At 39.7% G+C, this 25,215-nt stretch overlaps 3 protein-coding genes across 3 annotated transcripts in view; all 3 read left to right on the forward strand.

Annotated features, from left to right (window-relative positions):
• Window positions 1-534: 534 nt before the first annotated feature.
• On the forward strand, window positions 535-3,862 carry LOC118241252 (extracellular calcium-sensing receptor-like). The gene is given in 6 exon segments (XM_035525589.1): window positions 535-749; window positions 871-1,162; window positions 1,317-2,108; window positions 2,275-2,502; window positions 2,638-2,761; window positions 2,955-3,862. Coding segments are annotated over 6 exon segments (2,559 nt in total).
• A 7,470-nt stretch (window positions 3,863-11,332) lies between these two features.
• Window positions 11,333-14,779, forward strand: LOC118241228 (extracellular calcium-sensing receptor-like). Its single transcript, XM_035525462.1, has 6 exons — window positions 11,333-11,547; window positions 11,707-11,998; window positions 12,171-12,962; window positions 13,133-13,360; window positions 13,497-13,620; window positions 13,872-14,779. Exons 1-6 carry the CDS (start codon window positions 11,333-11,335, stop codon window positions 14,777-14,779), a joined length of 2,559 nt encoding a protein of 852 aa, XP_035381355.1.
• Window positions 14,780-20,953: 6,174 nt separating this feature from the next.
• Window positions 20,954-25,215, forward strand: part of LOC118241156 (vomeronasal type-2 receptor 1-like) — a 7,467-nt gene continuing 3,205 nt past the window's right edge. Inside the window, exons 1-2 of the mRNA XM_035525114.1 lie at window positions 20,954-21,503; window positions 23,033-23,216. Of these exons, the coding sequence (XP_035381007.1) occupies window positions 20,954-21,503; window positions 23,033-23,216 (734 nt within the window). The remainder of the gene's footprint in view (window positions 21,504-23,032; window positions 23,217-25,215) is intronic.

Consider the following 25,215-nt stretch of genomic DNA (forward strand, 5'->3'; position numbering starts at 1 on the left):
CTGTAGGTTTAGCAATTTTTGTTGATTGACAGCAGTTTAACTAAGCTGTGTGCTTATCATACATTTGAAAGTGTTATATTTAATAAAAATGTATTTAATAGATATATTTATTCCCAAAAGACAAACAAAGTTAAGAAATGAACATGTAAATCAGCCATGAGCATTTGAAAACACGAGACCAAATAAATTATATGTGGGCTAGGTGTCTGGCTAGCTGTTTGGCTTAATTTAAAACAACTTATTGTAACATATACAGATGGAGTGGCAATATGAACAGCTGGTGCAGAGAGAGATCTGATTTTCAATGCACAGGTACAGATTTCACAGACAGATTTTAATCCACAGGTAAACCATTCTACTCTGATTACATTTCAGAGTCACGCCTCCTTTGCCTTTGACCTACCAGTAAAACTTCACCATAGAGTATTTGCCATTTTACCAGCATAAATACTACTTATCCTTCCTGTTCAAAGAACTGAAACATCAGACCTGTCAGACTTTCTTAACCATTAACCATTAAAGGTGGATAGTTGGATGGAGCCTATCTTTGCTCTCTTGCATGTAGTAATGGCCATCATTAATTTTTCCAGAGCAAATGGGACAGCCTGCACCCTGCGAGGAGAGTCTGCATTCCCACAGTTATCAAAGTATGGTGATATTATAGTTGGAGGAATTTTTGCCTTTCATAGCAGTTGGGAGATCACAGACTCATCCTATGTGGTCAAACCACCTCCAGTGAAGTGTACGAGGTAAGCAGAAGAGGCAAGTGTGAACGTGTATTATACTAAAATGTTACATGATCAAGAATGGCACATCAGTCAAGTTTTTATTGTAAAATAATGTCATTGTATTTTTTCATTTATCATTCAGTCTTGATGTCAGAGCCTTACAATATTCACAGTCCTTGATGTTTGCAGTAGAGGAGATCAACAACAGTTCCTCTTTACTGCCTGGTGTCTCACTGGGCTATAAGATCTATGACACCTGTATGTCCAAAGCAGTGGGGGTTCAGGTGGCTATGGCACTTGTTAATGGAAATGAGAAATCAGTCTCAAATGAGTTCTGCACAAAACCAGCCCAGGTACAAGCCATAATAGGAGAGACATACTCATCAGTGTCCATGGCTGTGGCAAAGAGTATTGGACCTTTCAGCATCCCATTAGTAAGAATTTAAGTAATAATATATTGTGTTTTAAAATGTAATTTTAATGGTTAGAAAAAGAAATATGAATCTTATTACCAACATTAATGGCATATATCAATATGAGAATGCATATAAACATAATGCCTGAGACACCTGTATAAATGTGTTTTAGATCAGTCACTCTGCCACCTGTGAGTGTCTCAGTGACAAAAGGAAATATCCCTCATTTTTACGCACTATTTCCAGTGATTACCACCTAAGCAGAGCAATAGCAGAAATGGTCAGGCACTTTGGCTGGACCTGGGTGGGGGCAATAAGAAGAGATGATGACTATGGCAACAGTGGGATGGCTGCATTTACTGAAGTTGCAGAGCAGTTGGGCATATGCTTAGAATATTCGCTTCCATTTTTTAACACCTATTCACAAGGAAAGGTTTTGGGAATCATTGAGCAGATCAAAAGCTCCACTTCTCGAGTGATAGTAGGATTTGTTGATGCCGGGGACTTAGAGATTTTGCTGGATGCATTTTTTGAGCACAATATCATTGGATACCAGTGGGTGGGGACCGAGGCCTGGATTGTTGATCCAGAACTGGCCAAAATGGACAAGCACAGCATACTGCAAGGAGCCATAGGGCTGGCTGTCCCCAATATAGAGGTGACAGGTCTCAATGACTTCATTCTAGAGTTAAATAAAGTGAAATCTGCAGGCAGTGCAATTTTTACTAAATACTGGGAGACATTATTTCATTGTAAATATACAGTCCAGAATGATTCAGAGGACTCATCATTATGCACAGGAGAAGAGAAATTGTCTGAAATTAACAGCATCTTTGTGGACATGTCCCTGATGCCATATTTCAATAATGTGTATAAAGGTGTTTATGCTATCGCTCATACACTACATAACCTTCTTGGCTGCAAAGAAACATGTTCAACAAATAATCAGCTCGATCCTCTCACAGTAAGTAGTCTATTCTAACACTATTCCTGTATTTCATAGTGACCTTTGGAACACACACTTAGCACAAATTCAAAAATGCTATACTTTAATTGGCAAAGCAGTATTCTTTACCATGCTCCTAAACCATGTAACTTTTACCAACAAATAAAATGGTCTATTTCATCAGTTTCTAGAACATCTTAAAATGGTGCGATTCAAAACTAAAGGGGGTGAAGAGGTTTATTTTGATAAAAATGGTGACCCTGTTGCGAGATATGAGGTCATAAACTGGCAAACAAGTGCAGAAGAGCACCATGAATTTGTCACTGTTGGACTTTATGACTACACTTTCCCTGTTCATAAGCGATTAACTCTAAATGTGTCTTCTATTGTGTGGGCACAAATTACTAATAAGGTCAGATTTGCACCTTGGTCTTAAGTAAAGAACTCCTTAAATAGATATGATATTTGCAATGTGAAGTTGAAGAAAGCATTTTCACTAGGTACCTTTTATCTTGTAATGTCAATGAACATTTTCTCTTGATTATAGGTCCCAAAATCTGTGTGCAGTGAAAATTGCCCTCCAGGCACCAGGAAGGCTGTGCAGAAAGGAAAGCCTGTTTGCTGCTTTGACTGTATACCATGTGCAGAAGGAGAGATCAGTAATATAACAGGTACTTAAATACAGAGAAATAAGAAACAAAAAATATTATTATTGGGATTACAACAATGATTAAAAGTCTTATAGACACAAGTTATTCTCCTTGTTTTAAGAGAGTAAGTAGATGTAGTGTATTCAGCTGATTGTTTTCCCTGTGAATCGAACATCTCATTGTATTGTTTTCGTTATTTCTTACTCCAAAACAGATTCTATCAAATGTGAACAATGTTATCAAGACTACTGGTCAAACTCACAAAGGAATGAATGTATAAAGAAGGAAACTGAATATCTGTCTTATGAGGAAACTATGGGAATTTTGCTAACAATTGTTTCTGTGGTTGGTGCATTTATGACACTGGCAATATTAGTTGTATTCTATAGATACAAAGATACCCCAATTGTGAAAGCCCACAACTCAGAGCTGAGCTTCCTGCTGCTCTTCTCTCTGACTCTGTGTTTCCTCTGTTCACTTACTTTCATTGGTCAGCCCTCTGAGTGGTCCTGTATGCTGCGCCACACAGCGTTTGGGATCACCTTCGTCCTCTGCATCTCCTGTGTTCTGGGGAAAACAATAGTGGTGTTAATGGCCTTCAGGGCTACACTTCCAGGCAGTAATGTCATGAAATGGTTTGGGCCTCCACAGCAGAGACTCAGTGTTCTTGCTTTCACTCTCATACAGGTCCTTATTTGTGTGATTTGGTTAATAATTTCCCCCCCCTTTCCCTTCAAAAATCAAAAACTGTACAAGGACAAGATTATTCTAGAATGTAAATTAGGTTCATCCATCGGTTTCTGGGCTGTACTGGGTTAAATAGGACTCCTAGCTAGTTTATGTTTTCTTTTGGCTTTTCTAGCACGGAAGCTGCCTGATAAGTTTAATGAAGCTAAATTCATCACATTCAGCATGCTCATATTCTGTGCAGTTTGGATCACCTTTATTCCAGTTTATGTCAGCTCTCCTGGAAAATTTACTGTAGCTGTGGAGATATTTGCCATTTTGGCCTCAAGCTTTGGTTTGTTATTCTGTATATTTCTTCCAAAGTGTTACATAATTATATTGAAACCAGAGAAAAACACTAAAAAGCAGCTTATGAGTAAAATGCCAAATAAGTGAGCTAGTTGACTACATATTTCCAATTAACCTGGTTCATATTTTAGATGAAATCATCTTCATAAGGACTTTGTGATACTGATCACTTTGATCTTAATATTTGATATACTACTCTGTAGGTTCTCTTTTGAAAATGTTATGTCCTTACACACACACATGCATATTAAAGGAAAACATTAGGCAAAATGCCACAATCAAGTACTTAAAATCTAGGTCAATACCAAATAAGATTATGTTGATGCTACATAGCATAGTCGCTCTGGGGTGGGTGAACAGCAAATGTTCTGAAGAAATGACATAAAAGACAACTTAGAATAATAAACACTGTAAAACATGATAGGTGTATGATATTGTGAAGTTATTTATATAAATCGGTGTACACTGTAATTACTACACCTTGAGGGGTACATTTATTACTCTGAGCCAGAAGAAAGCATTTACTTCATAAAAGAAGTTGGATCTTTGGGCTTCAATCTGTGGTCATGTTAATGCCACTGTTACTAATCAGTTAAGGACCACAGAGCATGTTATAGGATGGAAGAATTTAAAGCATTTAAAGAATTGAAAGGTAAGGACAACCATGAATCCAGATACCCTGCAACTGCTTATGAGGAGCTTGTGAGGATTGAAACTTTTTTAAAAAGTGGTTCATTATAATTTTTTTTTCAATTATTATTGAAAAAAAACTAATATATGTCCAGCAGATGGTAGTTGACTTCTAATACAAAGATTTCCATATACCAATCCGGACTTATTTGTATAAACATTATCAAATACATTAATGTTTTGTAAAATTGTGACAAATAACTGTGCTTAATTTGGTCCTAACATATCTTAATTTGGGGATTATCCAGACAAATTTAGTCCAGATTAAAAGTTTTAAAAAACTGGCCCCTGGTATACTAAGGCCATGTCAATACAATCACAGATATACTGTCAGAATTCAGATAATTAACAACTAATTTTTGATATCTGAAACATTCAGTTAGACTAGCAATAAGCAATGACTTGTGCAGAAAGTATATACCATAGGCTTTAGCAGCCTATGTTTCATCATATGAAAATAAGTTTAACAACAGAATTGTGGCAGAATGTTAACTTTAAAAGGTTTAAAGTATGTAGATAGAAAGTTAATTTCTAGATGAATTTGCAGGTTATAAAAATGTAGCAAAAGTAGTAATTTTGTTAAAGGCAGAAGTACTGTGATTGGTGTTCCAAGCCCTAACTACAGTAAATTATTTAGCAACTACATTGAAATGTGCATGTGGGTACAAAAGCTTATGAGGAAGAGTAGGTAAAACAATGTGATAACATGGTCATGGGTTTGCTTCCCAGAAAACACAAATACTGTCATACCGATAAATATATGTAAGTCTCTCTAGATAAGGGCATCTGCAAAGTGCTGATAATGTAAATGTTATGTTCAAATATATTTACTGACATCTATGTCAAAGTCTTCATATGACACCCATAAATGTTTGCAGATACAGAGATGCAGAAGTATAATTCAGTAAGAGTAAACTCTTACCACAACCTAATTCTTTTTAGAAACACCTACCTTGCACCTACAATCACTGACCTCTTTAATATGTACACACTAATATTAAAGCATATTAAAGGTATACAGTAACAGAGTGAACAATCAATGAGCCAGCCTCAACTGAGGTAATTGCTGTTCAGTGCCTCAATACAGGCCCACTGTTGACTGAATATTTGTGGAATAACATCATTCTTAATAGAGCAGTTTCATTGACTTTGAAGGGGCATAGTAGACATTGCATTCCCATGAGTGTATCACACAGAGTAGTTCTGATGAAACTTTTAGATGTGTCAGTATCACTAATGTGTTGAGTGTGGTCTGTCACTTAATGATGACAAGCCTTCACTCCTGTGGTCAAGAAACTAACCACTGAGGGCTAGAGGATGTCCCTAATACAAATGTGAATGGTCTGAAGGACTTCATTCTAGATTTAAATAGAGTGAAATCTGCAGGCAGTGCCATTTTTACTAAATACTGGGAGACATTATTCCATTGTAAATATACAGTGCAGAATGAGTCAGAACACTCAGCAGGATGCATAGGAGAAGAGACGTTATCTGAAATTAATAGCATCTTCACTGATTTGTCCCTGATGCCATATTTCAATAATGTGTATAAAGGGGTTTATGCTATTGCCCATACCCTACATGATATTCTCGGCTGCAAAGAAACATGTCAAACAAAAAAACAGCCCGATCCTCTCACAGTAAGTTAATAGTCTGTTGTAGCACTGTCCCTGTACTTAATACTGACCTTTGGAACACACAGTTAGCACTAATTCAAAAACTTGAAATAGCACTTGGTAAAGTTCTTTACAGTGCGTTTTAAACAATGTAACTTTTACTAACAAATAAACTTTGGTTTAATTCATCAGTTTCTAGAACATCTTAAAATGGTGCAATTCAAAACTAAAGGGGGTGAAGAGGTTTATTTTGATAAAAATGGTGACCCTGTTGCAAGATACGATGTCATAAACTGGCAAACAAGTGAAGAAGAGCACCATGAATTTGTCATTGTTGGACTTTATGACTACACTTTCCCTGTTCATAAGCGATAAACTCTAAATGTGTCCTATATTGTGTGGGCACAAAATACAAATAAGGTCAGATTTGCTCATAAGTAAAGAATTCCTTATATGGAGATGATACTTGTAATGTGAATTTGAAGAACACATTTAACTATGCACCTGTTATGTCTTCTACTAACTAAATATTTACCTTGATTATAGGTCCCGATATCGGTGTGTAGTGAGAGCTGCACTCCAGGCACCAGGAAGGCTGTGCAGAAAGGAAAGCCTGTGTGCTGCTTTGACTGTATACCATGTGCAGAAGGAGAGATCAGTAATATGACAGGTACATAAATGCCAAAAAATAAAAACAAAAAATAATTAATTATTGGGATTACTGCAGTGATTAAAAATCTTACAGGTGCAAGTTGAACTCCTATATTTAAGAGATATACATGAATATTGTAACAAAGTAGATTTGAAGTCTATTCAGCTGATTATTTTTCCTGTATATCTGACTTCCCATTTCTATTGTTTGCTTTCATACTCCACAACAGATTCTGTCAAATGTGAACAATGTTATCATGACTACTGGTCAAACTCACAAGGGAATGAATGTATAACAAAGGAAATTGAATACCTATCTTATGAAGAAACTATGGGAATTTTGCTAACAATTGTTTCTATTGTTGGTGCATTCATGACACTGGAAATATTAGTTGTATTTTATAGATACAAAGATACCCCAATAGTCAAAGCCCACAACTCAGAGCTGAGTTTCCTGCTGCTCTTCTCTCTGACTCTGTGTTTCCTCTGTTCACTTACTTTCATTGGTCAGCCCTCTGAGTGGTCCTGTATGCTGCGTCACACAACGTTTGGGATCACCTTCGTCCTCTGCATCTCCTGTGTTCTGCAGAAAACAATAGTGGTGTTAATGGCCTTCAGGGCTACACTTCCAGGCAGTAATGTCATGAAATGGTTTGGGCCTCCACAGCAGAGACTCAGTGTTCTTGCTTTCACATTTATACAGGTCCTTATTTGTGTGCTTTGGCTAATAATTTCACCTCCTTTCCCGTTTAAAAATCTAAACCGTTATAAGGAAAAAAATTATTCTAGAATGTCATGTAGGCTCATCCATAGGTTTCTGGGCTGTACTGGGTTACATAGGTGTCTTGGCTCTCTTGTGTTTTCTTTTGGCTTTTCTAGCACGGAAGCTACCTGATAACTTTAATGAAGCCAAATTCATCACATTCAACATGCTCATATTCTGTGCAGTTTGGATCACCTTTATTCCATCTTATGTCAGCTCGCCTGGAAAATTCACTGTAGCTATAGAGATATTTGCTATTTTGGCCTCCAGTTTTGGTTTACTATTCTGCATATTCCTTCCAAAGTGTTACATAATCATAATAAAACCAGAGAAGAGCACTAAAAAGCCACTTATGGGTAAAGCACAAGTTAAGTAAATCATTTATTAATAATATGGCCATGTTTAGAGAACTTAAACTGTGTAAAGCACACTTGTAATAACTATGATAGATCACAATGTACCTTTTCACTAATTTCAATAAATAAACTTGTATCTCTGGCTGGTCTTTGGTATTGATTAGCCTTTTTTATAAAGTGAACACTTATACATTTACTGTTATATAAAGCATATATCTGCTGCAACATTGGTACAGTTCAGATTTTACAATAAATCATCCACAAAAGAATGAAATGAGATAACTGTCTTGCCCAAGAACTCTTATTGGTGTAACACGTGACCTGGCAGGAATTGAACCCCAGTTCTCCACAGGAGAGGCAGCTTTATTTCTCACTACACTTATCATTTTGAAATATGGCCTTTACTGCCCTATACTTTTTTTTAAACAATTCATATCATTATATTTACATTCACATCATTTAGTAGATCTTGTTCAGAGTGACTTACAATGGTGCTTTATTGTGGCCACGGAAGAAATGCTAATGCATCTGGCCAGAGTCTAAGGATACCATTAAGCTACAACACTTAGAGGGAATATACACAAGAAAATTACCTACCAGGGCCATGCAGAGACATAGGCAGGTCAACAATAACGGGCGGAAGAATGGGCAAAACAGAATGATCAGAATAACAATTGGTTGTGGCAAAAGTATTTGAAAAAATTATTATGTATGTGTTTCTTTAGCCATTTAGCACAATCTCATGCTAATAGCTGAGGTAATATATTAGAGAAATAGAAAGTTACTGGCATTGCTTTTTACAGAATCCACAACAACATTAATGCTATGAGCTTGTTAGTTGAATGTCAGTAAGATGAAATGTTATCTTATGTCAATAACGTGAAAGTGAAAGTTACAAAGTTACAGTTATGTTCCACTCAGGTAATCAGGGATTTGTGACGTTAGCCTGTTGTACTAGGGGAAAATGCACTGACCTTCTGTAATTTGGTAAATGGCCACAGTTTGCAGCGTGTAAGTATATATTTTAGGGAGTATGTAGCTGCTAGAATGAATGACCAGACCTCACAGCAAACTCAGGGTCTGACTCTGGTTCAAACATGGTTGCACTGCTATGTATTATGTGGTAGCCATGTTTCTCCCAGGGTTCATGCTCAACACTTTTGATGGTAGCTCAAATCTGAACTTGTGTCAGTAAACCCCTCAGAAGAAGGGGGTAGGGTGACCAGTAGCTCATTATCATTTAAAGAAACAGGGACTCAAACTGGCCATTTTGAGCAGGGCTGTTTTGACAGGGTGAGAAGGGTGCTGTGGTGATTGAACCTTGTGGTCTCAGACATTTAATTAGGGCCCTTGGGAACTGTACTGTGTAAAAGGGGTATAAAAGGTCTCCTTTAAGGAATAGTTCATTAAATGGAGAGGAATATGTAAGAGCCATGTAATAACCATATCATAATCTTTTCTTACCAGGGGAATTGTCTTTCTATCCATCAACTCTTGAAAATTAATAGTTCCCTGGTCATTGATAAGATCTATAACAAATATAAGAATAGAACAAACCCAATCATGGCAGAAATTCAATGACCATCACAAAGAAAAGTGGGTGAAAAGTGGGTACCTGTCTTGTGTATTTTAGTTCCATTCTGTCGTTTTGTTTTCTCCACCCCTCATTTGATTTTCCACATCTGTCCCTCATTTCTAGCTTGTTAAGTTATGTATTTAAACCCTGTCGTGTGCCCTGGGTCTGCTCTGTTCAATGTTTGAATGTTTGGTGAAATGTTTGTTTGGATGTATGTTTTAATGTATGTTTTGATGTTTTTTGCAAGCCCGTATCTGTATGCCCGTAAGTTTGTAGTCCGCGTATCCTAGTCTGACTGTTTATCCTAGCCTTCAAGTTTCCTAGCCTATGGTATAGCCTGTTTCCCTTGTTTGCCTTCTTGTGCTTTTTGGTTTATAATACATCCCCGTAATCTCCGTACTGGCTCTATGGCCCTGTGCTACTCCATTGACTACAACTCTGGACTTGCTCCTAATAAATCTCGCCCTTCTCTGCACATGCATCTGCCTCCTTACTGCTCAATGTAAGCCTTTGTATTTATTTTTTATTTTTTACCACTTTAAGCCTTTAAAAATAGTTTTGAGGAAATTGATTTCTACCACTCAATTAGTGCACCTTATAGTCTATGTGTTTAGATATGATAAAAAACTTCCCGTTTAATACCTACTATGTCAGTAAGTCCCAAATAGGTTTAGAAGTTCTGCAGCTATTAAAAATAAGTATGGTGATGAAATAAGATTCTCATGAGAGATACAGACATTTTCAACAAGTGAACTAGAAATCGTTTTCATCTCACATCATTTCTTTTTTAGACTAAAGAAATAAGCAAAACCCTTTTCATCAAACTCAAGCCATTTAGCTCTAGATATAATAATAGCTTGCTTAACTTTTTCTAAATAAAATTGATTCAATTGCTCACATACAGTCTATGAATTACAGTCTTCCTCTTCAGACCTTCCTGCTGAGGAAGGTTATCCAGTTCCTGTAAGATCTTGGCACTGTTATAAGATCCACTAACTAACAGGCTAACAGTTTACCATATTTGACAGAATACCATATTTTACATAATACCCTTGATTTTGAAGAAAAAGGCAGTTCTGTTTGTGATAACCTGGGTTCATTCTTTTGCACAAATATACCATCATCGAACAATAAATCAGTACAGGAATTATCCATTAAAGGAGCTGAAGACATATTGGTTTCTAGTAATCATGTCAACAAATAAAATAGACAGTAGCCAAAGATCTATGTGGATTTCTATGGAGGGAACTAGCCTTTACCAACATTTCTCTCTATGTCTCTTGCCAACTATCTGTCATGCACAATTCATCAGCTACCCTCAACTCTCCTAATCACTGTTCATTAGCTCGACAGAGGCCCACTGTTAACTGTATATTAGTGGAATGGCAGACCATTTTACAACAGTTTCAGTTACATCTCAGAGGCACATTAGAGGATGTTGCCCTGCTATAAGTGTATCAGACGTAGCAGTGCTGATGAGGTTTATACATATGTATGTGTCATCACTGTGGTAGGTGTGGTAGATCACTTTAATATGACAAGCCAACTGTTAGCTGTTGTGCTTATTAACAAAAAAACAAACAAACAACAACAAAAAAACAAAAAAATAAAATGAAACACTGTACTATAAACTAAAGTAACAACATAAGCATCTGGTACAGAGACATATCTCATTCAATCTACAGGTACAGATCTGACAGGCCGACCTTAATCCACAGTTAAACCAGGCTACTCTGCTCACATTTCAAAGTCACACCTCCTTTAACTTTGACCTACCAGTAAAGCTTTACCATAGAGAATTTGCCTTTTCATCTATATAAATACCACATATTCTTCCTGTTCATCCATCTGAAATATTACACCTGCTTCTCAACCATTATCTCCAGTCTGTAGGTAGATAGGTGGATGGAGCCTGTCTTTGCTCTCTTACATGTGGTAATAGCCATCATCAATTTCTCCAAATCTAATGGGACTGCTTGTATCCTGCAAGGAGAGTCTGCCTACCCACAGCTATCAAAGGATGGTGATATTATAGTTGGAGGGATTTTTTCTTTTCATGGCAGTTGGGAGATCACAGACTCATCCTATGTAGTCCCACCACCTCCAGTGAAGTGTACAAGGTAAGCAACAGAGGAAAATGAGCATTTCACACTGTGTGAACATGTATTATATTAAAATATTACATGATAATGAATTACACATCACTGAAGGAGTTTTAATACTTTATCCTAAAATAATGTCTTTTAAAATTTTTGAATATTTTTTCTTTTATTATCCAGTCTTGAAGTCAGAGCCTTACAGTTTTCACAGTCTGTGATGTTTGCAGTAGAGGAGATCAACAACAGTTCCTCTTTACTGCCTGGTGTCTCACTGGGCTATAAGATCTATGATACCTGTACTTCCAAAGCAGTGGGGGTTCAGGTGGCTATGGCACTTGTTAATGGAAATGAGAAAACAGTCTCAGATGAGGTTTGCACAAAACCAGGTCAGGTACAAGCCATAATAGGAGAGACCTTCTCATCAGTGTCCATGCCTGTTGCAATGAGTATTGGACCTTTCAGCATTCCCTTAGTAAGGATTTAAACAATTATGAACAATCACTGTAAATATCTATTAAAACATGTGTGATTGTTTTTAAAGATATGCAGATGTAAAGTTTTAATGTCATTATGATAGCCGGTAGCTGGTGCAATCAAACTTATCGCGAAACATAATGCCTAGGGTATCTGTGATCTGTTTTTAGATCAGTCACGGTGCCACCTGTGAGTGTCTCAGTGACAAAAGGAAATATCCCTCATTTCTGCGTACTATTCCCAGTGATCACCACCAGAGCAGAGCACTGGCAGAAATGGTCAGGCACTTTGGCTGGACCTGGGTGGGGGCTATAAGAAGAGATGATGACTATGGCAACAGTGGGATGGCTGCATTTACTCAAGTTGCACAACAATGGGACATATGCTTAGAATATTCCCTTCCATTTTATAAAACTTACTCACAGGAAAAAGTTACGAGAATCATCGAGCACATCAAAAGCTCCACTTCTCGAGTGATAGTGGGATTTGTTGACCCCTCAGACTTAGAGATTTTGCTGGATGTATTCTTTCAGCACAACATCACTGGATACCAGTGGGTAGGAACTGAGGCTTGGATCTTAAATCCAGTTTTGGCCACACTGGACAAAAACAACATACTGCAAGGAGCCATAGGACTGGCTGTCCCCAAAACAGAAGTGAAAGGTTTAAAGGAGTTCATTCTAGATTTAAACCGAGTGAAATCTGCAGGCAGTGCCATTTTTACTAAATACTGGGAGACATTATTTCATTGTAAATATAAAGTACAGAATAATTCAGATGACTCACCAGTGTGCACAGGAAAAGAGAAATTGTCTGAAATTGACAGCATGTTTACTGACATGTCCCTGATGCCATATTTTAATAATGTGTATAAAGGGGTTTATGCTATTGCCCATACCCTACATGATCTTCTTGGATGTAAAGAAACATGTCCAACAAAACAGCAGCCTGATTCTCTCACAGTAAGTTAATACCCTGTTCTTGAACTTCATACTGAGCTTTTTAGCCAACATTTAGCACCAATTCAACAATCCATCCAAAATTATATAATTTAATTGGCAATGGAGTGCTCTTTGCTGTGCTTTTTAAATATAATTCTCATCACCAAATAAACTGTGATCTATTTTTTCAGTTTCTTGAACAGTTGAAAATGGTGCATTTCAAAACTAAAGAGGGTGAAGAGGTTTATTTTGATATAAATGGTGACCCTGCTGCAAGATATGAGGTCATAAACTGGCAGACAAATAAAGAACATCAACATGACTTTGTCACTGTTGGACTGTATGACTCCACGTTCAATGTTAACAACCGATTAACAATAAATGTGTCTTCCATTGTGTGGGCACAAAATATTAATAAGGTAAGATTTGCAATTTTGTCTTAAGTAAAGGACTACTCGTATGTATAATGGACTTGCAATGCAAATTTGAAGTAAGTAGTTAAGTATGCACCTTTTAAATCTTGTTCAGGCAGCTAAATGTTTCCCTTGATCATAGGTGCCAATATCAGTGTGTAGTAAAAACTGCCCTCCAGGTACTAGAAAAGCTGTACAGAAAGGAAAGCCTGTGTGCTGCTTTGACTGTATACCATGTGCAGAAGGAGAGATCAGTAATATAACAGGTACAAAAACACCCAGAAAGGGGGAATGAAAAATGTTACTATTTCTGCCATGATTAAAAGTCATAGCCACTTTTTGAAAATTCATTTATTGTCCTTGTTTTAAGAGATATACACGATTCTTGTCAAAAGTATTGCCATTAAACTGTCACATTTGTAATGTATTCATTTGACTATTTTTCCTGTGTATTATCCTTGTGTGTCTAATCTCTCTTTTTCTCATTTTTATTATTTTCTGTCTCACTCCATAACAGATTCTATTAAATGTGAACAGTGCTATCAGGACTATTGGTCAAATGCACAGAGGGATAAATGTGTAAGAAAGGAAACTGAATATCTGTCTTATGAGGAAACTATGGGAGTTTTGCTAACAGCTTTTGCTATTATTGGTGCACTTGTGACACTGGTAATATTAGTAATATTCTTTAAATATAAAAAGACTCCAATAGTCAAAGCTCACAACTCAGAGCTGAGCTTCCTGCTGCTCTTCTCTCTGACTCTATGTTTCCTCTGTTCACTTACTTTCATTGGTCGGCCCTCTGAGTGGTCCTGTATGCTGCGCCACACAGCGTTTGGGATCACCTTCGTCCTCTGCATCTCCTGTGTTCTGGGCAAAACAATAGTGGTTTTAATGGCCTTCAGGGCTAGACGTCCAGGCAGTAATGTCATGAAATGGTTTGGGCCTCCACAGCAGAGATTCAGTGTCTTTTCCTTTACTCTCATACAGGTCCTTATTTGTGTGCTTTGGCTATTTATTTCCCCTCCTTTTCCCTTCAAAAATCTGAAAGTATACAAGGACAAGATTATTCTAGAATGTCATTTAGGCTCATCCATAGGTTTCTGGGCTGTACTGGGTTATATAGGATTCCTGGCTCTGTTATGTTTTTTCTTGGCCTTTCTAGCACGGAAGTTGCCTGATAACTTTAATGAAGCCAAATTCATCATTTTCAGCATGCTCATATTCTGTGCAGTTTGGATAACCTTTATTCCATCTTATGTCAGCTCTCCTGGAAAATTCACTGTAGCTGTGGAGATTTTTGCTATTCTGGCCTCAAGCTTTGGTTTGCTATTCTGTATATTTCTTCCAAAGTGTTACATAATCATACTGAAACCAGAGAAGAACACTAAAAAACAACTTATTGGTAAAATGACAATTAACTGAGCTAATAATCTAAATGTTTACTGTTATTATGGTCATTTGACTGCATCTTTATTATTCTGATTCACATTTTAGAGAAAACCATTTACAAAATAATTGAGTGAACTAATGGTTTATATTCACTATTATTGTGGACCAGTTAAAAGCTTAATCTCAAAAAAATATGTGTAACTGTTTAATAGGTAACAAACCTCATGACATTAAGTAGATGGATTTAGCAACTTGATTCGCGCACACGTTTATCTATTTCTTATTTTAATTCATTTAGTTTATTATCAACTTATACTATTCAAGTTACACACACACACACACATATTGTTATATATATATATATATATATATATATATATATATAATTCAAGTTACAAATTTAATTCAAACATAAACAACAAAAGTAAATCAAATACACTATGTTCATAGATAACACATTTTACCAGGGGAAGTCACTGTATAAAAGGAGCACCATAGTGTGTCAGTATGATGGGTTTACGCAGGCACAGAAAGACTTAGAAAGACTTGATCTCATAAACATTACTCCATCTGACAAGCATCAGAGGTAAATAAGGTGTAGATTATGTTCTAGCAGATTATGCTCTGGAAGACTTTCTTTTTTCTATATTATGTGCAATGGCAGTTGCTGTAACCAATATTCAGTTGTTGTTTTTTCTAATTTTCACCATACCCAATGAAAGCCTTTCACTCTCTACATTCAATGCCATGCTCTCTATCCAAATCTCTCTCAATAGCCCCTCCTCTGGACTATCCCTCTGTGTGCTTAAAATAAATTACAAAGGCATTGTATGTATTATATGCATGTTTGGTCATTACAAACAATTATTAAATTTGATTTAGCAAAATATGTTCAAACTGATGTCAATGCAATAGGTCTTACTAGGACTCAGAAAACAAAGTTTATGTTGTTACAGAAAAAAAAACAAAAAACTGTTGCATTAGTGAATTGTTTTAGTGACTTCAAAGTACAGAAACAATGAGTAGCAACAGAAACATGAAATGTCTAGTAGATCTCTGCCACACCTGAAATCTGAAAAGAAGTCAAAAGGTCTGTCAAAATATTATTTTATGCTCTTTGAGCAATTTATCCCCAAAGATGTTACAACATCAACAAGTTAGTCAAAAAAACAACAACTGACAGGCGGGGATTTGAAATATTTCAAATTGGTCTGTTTAAAAGGAGCTTCAAATAAAATTATATAATATTTATTTTATAGCACGTTTACAACAGAATTGTCACAAAACATCTTTAGGAAAGCCAAGTGCAACATTGGTGAGGAAAAATGACCAAGAAACCTTGAGTGGAACCAAAACTTCCTCTGGTCAGCATTGGCCAGCATAACAAGAACAAAATAAACAATAGGTAAGAACAATTAAACTATCAGTAAGAAGGATATGACTAGGAACAACTAGTGAGTAGGAAGCAGTGGAAAATAAAGGACCAATGAAAGGGGCTAGCAATGGTTATCTGGCGGAAGCAGGGATGATAAAAATATACATCTATGTTTGCTGTCATCAGTGCTGCTAAAGCATACAGTGCCAAGAAGTATGTGGCCCCTGCACAAAACACAGCCTTGTCTGCTGTCTAAGCTCCCAGGAGAGTGCTTCCTCTTCCATGCCCTGCTTCCAAGAGGGCATTGCAGTACCATGAATACCATGACGGTGCCACTGGTGCTGGACCCACCGGACTGGCCAGCTACCACATCTCTAGGGTTGCATGAGCTGCCATCCATCCAGTTTCCTACACAGTTTCCTACCCATTATGCTCCCCAACTCTAATTGTTCTATTCCCCTATCTGCTGCCAAACCAGTCTGGTCCTGTCTGGTCCCTAGGCTTCTAATTCCACTGTGTCTCTATGGTTTGCCATTACAGGTTGTGTGTTTGACCATGTCACCATGTTTGGCCATGTGCCTGTCACTTTTGCTTTTTCCATTACTATCTCAGCCTCCATGTCAGTCCCTGTATTTGTGAGCGTCCCAGTTCCTGTTGCTGTCTCTGCCTTTGTTCCCATGGTTTCAGTCTCCTGGTTCCCAGTACCCTATTCTTCCTGTTGCTCAGTCCCCAGTCATAGCCCTAGGCCCTTCTTTGTATTTTCCCCTGCAGTGTCTCCACTCCTACCTGTGTTTACATTCCTGTCTCTGTTCAGGTTCTTCTCCCAAGTCCAGCTCCTGCCATGCAACACCTGTATTGCATCTCCCATTTATAGTTTTTTTATGGTGCAATTACCATAAAGTGCACCATTGGTACAGAGCCACCAGACCCACTGCCAGGTAAGGAAAAAAAAATGTAATTAATTGAAAAACTTGGCAGGCATATAGTTGACCTTAGAGATGGCAAACGCTGACACTGAAGGTCAGCTGACTGCAACCCTTTAATTTGCCTAAACAAGCCAAGCACATTTGAACTGGGAAATCAAAGTAACATTCTTGGGATCTGCTAACTAGCTGTGCACCCTAGGTGCCTCAAACTTGACATGCCTGGACTCGGCCTGGGGACAAAGTGTCCTGCTCTTTGGAGGATACGACATATTTAGGGGAATGCATGTTCACCAGGATTCAGGCAGATTTGGCTGCTATGGAAGAACGCTAAGTGCAACCCACTTCCAGCTAACTCACTTCCAGTACCCAGATGAGGACGTTCAGGACCCTGCCTCTCCTGAAGTAGACAACAGCCCATCTTTCCTACATGCCCGACTACTGCCCATGGCAATACTCCTAGAGGCCTAGGTGGACAAAAAGGCTGTGGCAGAGAATCCTGCTCACATAGCCAAAAGTGTCACCGATGCCACAAAACAAGATGTGAGCCCAAGTCCACACCAGTCGATTCCCAGTTTTCATTTGAATGTTTTCCTGTTGTCAGTGGTGTTGAAAAAAACTGCCCTGTCTGTGTTGAAGACACCACCCTGTCTATGCTTTCTGAAGACTGCACCCTGTCCCCAGCAAAGACAGCCACCCCTACACCCTACCTCCTTGAGCGTGCCATTACTGAGCCTTTCTGCAGCTAAAGTGATGCCATGGTGATTTGCAGGTCGGCAGCCTAGTTACCTGGACTGAGTGCGAGTCCAGAGCTCCTGGATTTACCCATCATGTTCATAAACCTTCTGATTCCCTTTGGTGATTCAGTACCCTGAGCCAAGAAGGATGCTGCTCCAATGCCTGCTCCATGGAGGGCGCCACCTCTGCTGCACCCTGTCTCAAATGAAGGTGGTGCCCCTGTGTCCTGCTGTAGTATAGCCCATGCTACCTACTATAGATGGTATTGCTGCCTGTAACCAGCAGTCTACTACTATGCTTTGTTAGATACACCCTTTATTTTTTGAACATCAAATCCTCACATCAGGCAACACGATCAATGTCTTAGATCAGGAATTAGTAACATGAATGCTACAACTGAATTATCCACAGAAGGCATCTTCCTCGAGGTCCCAAATACCCAGATGTGGGTAGACAATGACAATTCCCATTGCCTTTCTCAGTTTCCATGTCTTAACTCCTTCTTCCCTTTGTCTCTCAGACATCCCTGAAAGGTCCTCCCAGCCTCTGCTACTCCAGTTAAGATTACTGTGAATCCTTCTAAATGTCTTCCTAAAATTAAGCAGTACCCACTTATACCTGAAGATCTAGCTGATATTGCTTCAGTTGTTGACAGTTGTTGCTTGAGGAGCATTGTATTTTCATTCCTCTTCCTGGCAGTCTAGAGCATCTCTCCCATATTAAGGAACCAGATGAAGATGAGTGGAGCTTTGTTCAAGATGTGAGAGCTGTTAATTATGTCAATTCTCAGTTTCCCTGTTGTTCCTATCCCTGTCACCTTTCTAGACAGCATTCTACAAAAAGTCAAATAGTTTTGTGTTGATGATTCATGCAGTGCTATAACATTCAGATCATAAACAACGACAGAAACAACTGCAGTGTGAGGGTGGATGCAATTTATTAGAGAACAGGGATAGCACATAAACATAATCCAAAATACTCATGAAGGTCTAATCCAGAAAGCAATCAACAAGGCAAACCAAAACAGAGAGGGAACAGGCAAAGATGGTAATCCAAAGACATAAACAGAAATCTGAATAACCAGGAGAAACAAAGAATAATAAACTATGGCTCAGAAACTTAATGCAAGACTTCACAATTGACTAACAAGACACAGGTCATTGCAATATCAGGTGGAGATACTAACAAGGGGTGGAATAAAAAACAAAACAAAAAAAAAAACAAGGAAGCAAGAAGAAACAAGTAAACAAAGGAAGAACAGAAACAAGACTAGACAGGCACAGGAAACATGGATAAAACAGGAGCTGAGTGAGGCAGCAAAACACAGGGTGTATCAGGAACTGGCGTAGCAGGCATGGCAAGATGACAAGTTAAAGCAGGAGCAAACCAAGGATGACACACTAAGTAGGATGACACACTAAGGACACACAGGAGAGGATGGGGGGTGGTGAACAGGCAGAAGATCAGGGGTGAGTCCAGGAACCAGGGCTAGAGATACCACAGGATGAGAAGCAGACTCAGGTGACCTAAATGGGGAATGGGGAGACAAGGCAGATGACAGAACACTATATAATGGGGGACTGGACATGGATTAGGGATTGTACAAATGACACAGGGACAGGAACATAGACAGACATTGGCACTGGAACAGATACAGTTAGGGGCACATGGATTGAAACAGATGCAGACAAAGGGACTGATACTGGCACCACAACAGGAACTGGGACATACACAACTACAAACAAACGGTGTCCAAAACAGGTGATGGGAGGAACATGGGGTTAGTCATAGGTGCTGACTCAGCAGCCTCAGAGGGCACAGGAGTCACTGGAGAAACACAGGGCATGAACATAGGAGTCACTGGGGTCCGGGAGGCCAACAAAGAGGCTCGGGAGTCCTGGCCGCCCGTGAGGTGTGGCAGCAGGAGTCCTAAGGCCCACATGAAGCAGCCATTAAGGGCACAGTAGCGCCTCAAGGTGTGGCCACTGGGACTGGCCTGGCACAAAGTACAGGTACAGGTCTGGCACAAGGCATGGGGACTGGTAGAGCGATGTCCTCCTCACCGGAGACAGGAACTAGCAGGGCGGCATTTCTCACTACATTGAAGACAAGAACTGACAGGATGGTATCCACTATGCAGAGACATGGACTGACAGGACAGTGTCCTCTACGCCGGAGACAGGGACTGACAAGGCGGAGTCTTTCACACCGGGGACAGAGACTGACTGGGCGGCATGTCTCAAGCTGGAGACAAGAACTGACCGAGTTTCTTACATTGGAGACATGGACTGGCTGAGGGTCAGGGACTGCATCATCTAGTGACAGCTGATTTGTAGATACAGCGGCTGCAGGCGATGAGTCAGGAAGTACATCTGCTGTAGACAACGAATCTGTGCCGGTCAGCTTCAGGTCTGGAGGTGTGGCTGCTCTAACACATCTAGATCTAGAAAATCCCCTGTCAACTCAGACCAGCTCAGTGCCCCATTACCCATCCTCACAGCTCCCCAGACAAAGGACTGTTGTAGCACATGTGGGCAAAAGCCAAAAGCCCCAAGGAGTGTGATAACTACCCGGCTGCTAGATCCTGTGCCCCAGGTTGGCAGACTCTCAGAGGCTTCTCAGTCTGTGCAATATGTTACAGGTACCTCACCCAGGGGGAGTCTCCAGTGTAGAGGAGACCACCCAGCCAGTCCCTGTCTCTGGCGTGGAGGAAACCACACAGCTGTCCCTGTCTCTGGTGTGGAAGATGCCACCCAGCCTGTCCATGTCTCCTGCGTGGAAGATGCCGCCCAGCCTGCCCCTGTCTCTGGTGTGGAAGACGCCGCCCAGCCAGTTTGTGTTCCTGTTAGTGCCCGAGAAAGTCGCCACCCATCCTGATCCAGTTCCTGTTCCTGGCATAGTGGATGTCGCCTCCCGTCATGGTCCTGTTCGCAGCATAGTGGATGCCGCCTTCTGTCCTGATCCTGTTTCCGGCATAGTGGAGGCCTCTGCCTAGTTGGGTCCTGGCATGAAAGACGACACCCAGCCAGTTCCCTTTGAGATGTTCCAGAGATGCCACTCAGCCTGTTCTTGTTTCTTGTACCAGGTCTGTTCTTGTAGCTACACCTCCAGATCTCCCAGATCTGCAGTTGAATGCCATAGCCATGCCTCCTGCACCCACTGCTGAATGCCATGGCCACTTCGCCAGACCTCCTGGACCCGCCGCTGAAGGCAGTGGCCACCCCTCTGGACCTCCCAGACCCGCTAGTGAACACCATGGCCATGCTTCCAGAACTCCCGGACCCACCGTTGAACGTCGTGGCTGAGCATCTGGACCTTCCAGACCTGCCGCTGAACACCATGGCCACACCTCTGGACCTCCCAGACCAGCTGCTGAATGCCGTGGCCACGCCTCCGGATCACCCGGACCCACCACTCAACGTCGTGGCCGCGCATCTGGACCTCCTGGACCCACCGCTGAACATCGTGGCCGCACCTCTGGACCGCCCGGACTCTCCTTGCTTGTCTCTGTGCCAATCTCCTGTCCCAACCAGGTTTGCAGTCCCACTCCTTTTCCCTCAACCTCTCCCAACCCCCGTGCCTGTCTATGGTTTAGTCCCAAGTCTCGTACATGCCCCTGGTCTTGTCACAAACCCTGCCCGTGGTCATGCCCCAAGACTTGTCCCAACTCCTGTGTCTACCTCTCGCATTGTGTCAGCCACTGTGTCTACTTCTAGTGTTGGTACTTCATTTGTCTCTCGTTCTTTTGTTCCTGCTTTCTTCTCTGGCCACTCTACTTCGGATTGTTCTTGCTTCAGGAGTTGCGTGTTGAGGGGGTGGGGTAGGGTGTTGGGTTACTGTCACACTCAAAGACTGGTTCCTGTCTCCTACCCTTTAGCTCTACCTGATCCTTGTTTAGCCTTTGTTAGTGTGTCTATTTAAACCCTGTTCTCTTCCTTTTGTGTTTGCTGGTCATTGTTTTGGTATATCCTGCATGAGCTCTCGTCTTGTTCTTATGTACTTTCTCTCTACATTCCAGGTTAAGTTGCCATCTCAGTTTAGGTTGCTTTCCCTGTTCATGTTTGCTTGTATGTTGTACTTTCTCTCTGTTTTCATATACGTTGCTTTCCCTGTTAGTATTCGCTTGTCTGAGTCCGCTCTTTCCTCATAAGATGTTCTCCCATCAGTTTGCTTCTGTTTAGGTTTCTCTTCCACTTTTTATATACACAAGCGTTGTCTGGTTTTCTTTTGAGTTATGTTTTTGTCTTGGTTGTTGTTTGTCTCTTCCGTAGCCTGGTTCAGTGTACTCTCCACTTGTCCTAGTTTTATTACCTCATCATTGTTCTCCTTTAGTCTTTCCTTAATGTTTAGTTCCTTTGTTGCCTAGTTCTCCGCACTCACCCTGTTAGCCAATTATTCTTCTGTTAGCTTGTTTGTTCTTCATTTTATTCTGTATTGTTAGTCTGTATCTGTTATTAACCATATTATTTATTTATTCTATTCAATCCATGTTAGTTCATTATGGCTTCCAGAGTTAGTGGTGTCATCACTTCGCAAGTGTGTTCACTCTCCACCTCCCACTCCTTACACTTTGAGGGCTAGAGGTTGGCTAATACAAACTGTGCATGGTAAAAACAGATAGGCTATATTTACAAGACACATATAGGGTTTATAATCAAGAAATGTTTCTAATTAAGTTGGTTTCAAACTGTAGGTTTAGCAATTTTGTTGATTGACAGCAGTTTAACTAAGCTGTGTGCTTATCATACATTTGAAGTGTTATATTTAATAAAAATGTATTTAATAGATATATTTATTCCCAAAAGACAAACAAAGTTAAGAAATGAACACGTAAATCAGCCATGAGCATTTGAAAACACGAGACCAAATAAATTATATGTGGGCTAGGTGTCTGGCTAGCTGTTTGGCTTAATTTAAAACAACTTATTGTAACATATACAGATGGAGTGGCAATATGAACAGCTGGTGCAGAGAGAGATCTGATTTTCAATGCACAGGTACAGATTTCACAGACAGATTTTAATCCACAGGTAAACCATTCTACTCTGATTACATTTCAGAGTCACGCCTCCTTTGCCTTTGACCTACCAGTAAAACTTCACCATAGAGTATTTGCCATTTTACCAGCATAAATACTACTTATCCTTCCTGTTCAAAGAACTGAAACATCAGACCTGTCAGACTTTCTTAACCATTAACCATTAAAGGTGGATAGTTGGATGGAGCCTATCTTTGCTCTCTTGCATGTAGTAATGGCCATCATTAATTTTTCCAGAGCAAATGGGACAGCCTGCACCCTGCGAGGAGAGTCTGCATTCCCACAGTTATCAAAGTATGGTGATATTATAGTTGGAGGAATTTTTGCCTTTCATAGCAGTTGGGAGATCACAGACTCATCCTATGTGGTCAAACCACCTCCAGTGAAGTGTACGAGGTAAGCAGAAGAGGCAAGTGTGAACGTGTATTATACTAAAATGTTACATGATCAAGAATGGCACATCAGTCAAGTTTTTATTGTAAAATAATGTCATTGTATTTTTTCATTTATCATTCAGTCTTGATGTCAGAGCCTTACAATATTCACAGTCCTTGATGTTTGCAGTAGAGGAGATCAACAACAGTTCCTCTTTACTGCCTGGTGTCTCACTGGGCTATAAGATCTATGACACCTGTATGTCCAAAGCAGTGGGGGTTCAGGTGGCTATGGCACTTGTTAATGGAAATGAGAAATCAGTCTCAAATGAGTTCTGCACAAAACCAGCCCAGGTACAAGCCATAATAGGAGAGACATACTCATCAGTGTCCATGGCTGTGGCAAAGAGTATTGGACCTTTCAGCATCCATTAGTAAGAATTTAAGTAATAATATATTGTGTTTTAAAATGTAATTTTAATGGTTAGAAAAAGAAATATGAATCTTATTACCAACATTAATGGCATATATCAATATGAGAATGCATATAACATAATGCCTGAGACACCTGTATAAATGTGTTTTAGATCAGTCACTCTGCCACCTGTGAGTGTCTCAGTGACAAAAGGAAATATCCCTCATTTTTACGCACTATTTCCAGTGATTACCACCTAAGCAGAGCAATAGCAGAATGGTCAGGCACTTTGGCTGGACCTGGGTGGGGGCAATAAGAAGAGATGATGACTATGGCAACAGTGGGATGGCTGCATTTACTGAAGTTGCAGAGCAGTTGGGCATATGCTTAGAATATTCGCTTCCATTTTTAACACCTATTCACAAGGAAAGGTTTGGGAATCATTGAGCAGATCAAAAGCTCCACTTCTCGAGTGATAGTAGGATTTGTTGATGCCGGGGACTTAGAGATTTTGCTGGATGCATTTTTTGAGCACAATATCATTGGATACCAGTGGGTGGGGACCGAGGCCTGGATTGTTGATCCAGAACTGGCCAAAATGGACAAGCACAGCATACTGCAAGGAGCCATAGGGCTGGCTGTCCCCAATATAGAGGTGACAGGTCTCAATGACTTCATTCTAGAGTTAAATAAAGTGAAATCTGCAGGCAGTGCAATTTTTACTAAATACTGGGAGACATTATTTCATTGTAAATATACAGTCCAGAATGATTCAGAGGACTCATCATTATGCACAGGAGAAGAGAAATTGTCTGAAATTAATAGCATCTTTGTGGACATGTCCCTGATGCCATATTTCAATAATGTGTATAAAGGTGTTTATTGCTATCGCTCATACACTACATAACCTTCTTGGCTGCAAAGAAACATGTTCAACAAATAATCAGCTCGATCCTCTCACAATAAGTAGTCTATTCTAACACTATTCCTGTATTTCATAGTGACCTTGGAACACACACTTAGCACAAATTCAAAAATGCTATACTTTTAATTGGCAAAGCAGTATTCTTTACCATGCTCCTAAACCATGTAACTTTTACCAACAAATAAAATGGTCTATTTCATCAGTTTTCTAGAACATCTTAAAATGGTGCGATTCAAAACTAAAGGGGGTGAAGAGGTTTATTTTGATAAAAATGGTGACCCTGTTGCGAGATATGAGGTCATAAACTGGCAAACAAGTGCAGAAGAGCACCATGAATTGTCACTGTTGGACTTTATGACTACACTTTCCCTGTTCATAAGCGATTTAACTCTAAATGTGTCTTCTATTGTGTGGGCACAATTACTAATAAGGTCAGATTTGCACCTTGGTCTTAAGTAAAGAACTCCTTAAATAGATATGATATTTGCAATGTGAAGTTGAAGAAAGCATTTTCACTAGGTACCTTTTATCTTGTAATGTCAATGAACATTTTCTCTTGATTATAGGTCCCAAAATCTGTGTGCAGTGAAATTGCCCTCCAGGCACCAGGAAGGCTGTGCAGAAAGGAAAGCCTGTTTGCTGCTTTGACTGTATACCATGTGCAGAAGGAGAGATCAGTAA

The sequence above is a fragment of the Electrophorus electricus genome, chromosome 4 (genome assembly GCF_013358815.1).
Source record: "Electrophorus electricus isolate fEleEle1 chromosome 4, fEleEle1.pri, whole genome shotgun sequence".
In the NCBI taxonomy this organism is placed as follows: domain Eukaryota; kingdom Metazoa; phylum Chordata; class Actinopteri; order Gymnotiformes; family Gymnotidae; genus Electrophorus; species Electrophorus electricus.

Bases quoted from the DNA above. Each gene is read 5' to 3' on its own strand.
- LOC118241228 (XM_035525462.1), top strand. From the start codon at position 11,333: ATGGAGCCTGTCTTTGCTCTCTTACATGTGGTAATAGCCATCATCAAT. The intron at 11,548-11,706 runs GTAAGCAACAGA...TTTATTATCCAG, and splicing joins CCTCCAGTGAAGTGTACAAG to TCTTGAAGTCAGAGCCTTAC. The intron at 13,361-13,496 runs GTAAGATTTGCA...CCTTGATCATAG, and splicing joins GGGCACAAAATATTAATAAG to GTGCCAATATCAGTGTGTAG.